The sequence below is a fragment of the Cryptotermes secundus genome, unplaced genomic scaffold, assembly GCF_002891405.2.
Source record: "Cryptotermes secundus unplaced genomic scaffold, Csec_1.0 scaffold777, whole genome shotgun sequence".
NCBI classification, from domain to species: domain Eukaryota; kingdom Metazoa; phylum Arthropoda; class Insecta; order Blattodea; family Kalotermitidae; genus Cryptotermes; species Cryptotermes secundus.
In genome coordinates, this window is record NW_019743160.1 from 31863 (window position 1) to 34814 (window position 2952).

The following is a 2952-nucleotide window of genomic DNA, read 5'->3' on the forward strand; positions in this document are numbered from 1 at the left end:
TCAATTAAAGTTTGTGTGTTTTTCTTTATGGTATCTACATTATCACCCTGTAGATTCACATCATCGACATAGGCCAACAGCTCATGTGTCTCGTTTAATTTAATTCCCACCTGGTTTCCTTTTGCCTTCCTAATAGCATATTCTAAAGCAAAGTTGAAAAGGAATGACGATAAAGCATCTCCTTCTTTTAGACCATTCTGGATAGGAAATTTATCAGACAAATGTTTACCTACACGGACTTTACTATACGTTTCGTTTAAACACATTTTAATCAACCTAACTAGTTTCATGGGTATCCCAAACTCTATCAGAATATTGGGTTCCGGTCTAGAAAACCGAAATTAACGGCGGTGGGGATTCGTTGCGCTGACCGCGCGACACCCTCTATCCGCAAAAGTTGGCACTAAACTTCGCAGCTCGGTCGGTATAGTTCGTTTCCGGACTAAAATCATGGAGTTTGTTGCTCTGTCAGTTTAATGAAAACCAATCATCTGAAGGTGACAACAGAACGAACTCCCGAAATGCAGTACACAATAAACAGACGTACTTCAGACAACGAAGAATCAACAACTTAACTGCGGTACAACAAACCTTTAGAGGACCAATGCCTGCCTCTTCTATATGCGCTCCATAATGCCGCTCTCTATGCAGAACTGTTCAAACATGTCACGTGTATTGGTGACATCTAGACGGGGTTTGAATTGGTGAATTGATTTATTGGATACTCACAAGTCGTAAGTACATTCTGAGGATTACTGTAACTATAACACGCGAAATGGATTCTTTAACGCCCGCTTACTAGTCGTTATCTGGCAACACTTCAACTAACGAATCCTCCATCCTCAATCCTCTGGAACTCTCTACTTGGCTGTCTGAAAACTCGGACTGAACTAATTTCACGCGTACCGAATACAGAACAGTCAGTCTGACAATTGATTCGTCTGGTATTCTCTCTTGCCATGAAACGTGTCTCAATCTCTGGGCAACGCGCTAATTTATACAAGCGTATTTGTTGCCGCGGAAATGTTTCGACTAGCCGTTGTCTAGCAACATACGTCTCTGCTGTGGTTTTAAGACTGTATGTACACTTCGGTGTTCAGGCGTCATGTCACAATACATAGCGATTTAGTACCTGGTCAAACATCAGCGACTGACTGAGCAGATAGGGCGATGGCACACCAAGGAAACGAGCAAAGCAGTTTCCTCAGTTTGCGTTGCTCCATTCAGTAACATGTGTTCAACTTAGGCTGATAACAATTCTCGGAAATTGCGGTTGCCAGTTTCCTTTTTTTTCCCCTCGTCCTTAAAGTCATAGTAAACAGACTCACCGTGGCAGGAGCGGTACGGGAAGTCTCTGGCGTGGGGGGCCTTAACCCTGGACTTGGGGTCGAACAGGAACTCCCCGCAGTTCCTTGCCGCTTCCAGGGGAACAGGCCACTGCAACAAAACACAGGCTACACTTAGCACAGGAACACCCAGTTTCCGACAGATCTCACAAAGCCTCCACTGCACAGTTTTCTATTGCTAAAAATGTTATGTTGTTAATCATTCAGACAAAGTACATAGTACACAAGTAGTATAAGTAGGTAACGCAACAGCACAATGCAATCTGGCTCATCAGTTAGTGTGCTGGACTCATAGGACTTAAAATTACATCAAACTGTGTGCTGGGGTCGTGTGTAGAGGGACACATTCCAACCCTACTCCTGAGGCTCTACAGTCTCGATACTGAAAGCGTAGTTAAATAACCAACTTAAAAATAAAACTGCTGGACGAAACGAAATTATGTAGGCCTATTTTGTGCTGATTCCTTCTTGTTATATAAAAGTACATAAGGTGTGGAGTATACACAACAATATTCTGTATTTAAAAACAAAGAAGATACAACTGCATCAACATTTACTTTTATATTTGTTTTCTACAGATGAAACATGTTTCGACCCTTACACCGGGTCATCATCCTCTTGTACGGTTTAGGTGTATACAATCTGGCGAGCAAATTCGTTTCGGAAGATTCGCCGCAACAGGATTTGCATTTTCTTACAGTTCGTTACACTTGCTTACTTTGTTGTTCTTTCTGAAAGTACAATAAAACCTTCGCCTACTTCACGACGGTAACACAGCGCCTAGAGAAACGAGTGTGTGCCTAATGGAACGAATACTATGCATTCAAAAGCCATTAAACAAAATCGTTCCGTGCTTCGCAAACTGCAACTTCAGCAAACCATCACGTTATGATAAATGTTGATTAGTTTCAGAGTTCTCATCGCTTACTTTTTGACCTATTCAATGTTACTGGCGTCACACAATGTCGCACGCTACCATTACTGGCATCATACGAAGTTATGGAAGCAGACACATCCGCAGTAAAATCGCCAAAACCTCGACACTGAGGAAATATCTAAACAAGAGAATGTAACATGGAAAGGGTTAACAGTAATCGCTTGTACATGCTGTTTCATGGCAATCATTGTATACCAAACTGAAAAAGTTTAAATTTCTACAACTTTAAATTCAACGATCCATATAATTTTTAAATTTCTGTGAACATGCTTTCCGATAAGAGCCGGGATAGCTCAGTCGGTATAGCGATTGGCTACGGGCTGAACGACCAAAGGGTCGGAGTTCGGGTCCAAGTGGAAGCAAGAATTTTCACCTGTCCAAGTCGTCCAGACCGGCCCACCCACCCTCCTATCCAATGGGTACTGGGGGTTCTCTCCCCACGGGTAAAGCGGCCGGGACGTGAAGCTGACCATTCACTTCCAACTAGTGCTGAGGTCAAGTAAACGTGGATCTATATATATATATACGTCGTCATGGCATAGTGTTAAATTTTTTTTAATTCGCTTAGTGGGGGATGGAGTCCAACTGGGTCAACTCGGCACGGCGACCACTGATTGGCCTACTGTAGCCTGCCCCGGGTGATTATGATGATGGAGCATTTGGTGGAAT

The 2952-nt window shown here is 42.9% G+C and overlaps 1 protein-coding gene across 3 annotated transcripts in view; it reads right to left on the reverse strand.

Annotated features, from left to right (window-relative positions):
- LOC111873950 overlaps positions 1–2952 on the reverse strand; it is a gene marked incomplete at its 3' end in the record, with an annotated part of 781441 nt that overhangs the window by 28058 nt on the left and 750431 nt on the right. For all 3 annotated transcript variants that reach the window (XM_033755285.1, XM_023869061.2, XM_033755286.1), the window contains 1 exon segment: positions 1329–1437. In XM_033755285.1, coding sequence (XP_033611176.1) covers positions 1329–1437 — 109 coding nt within the window.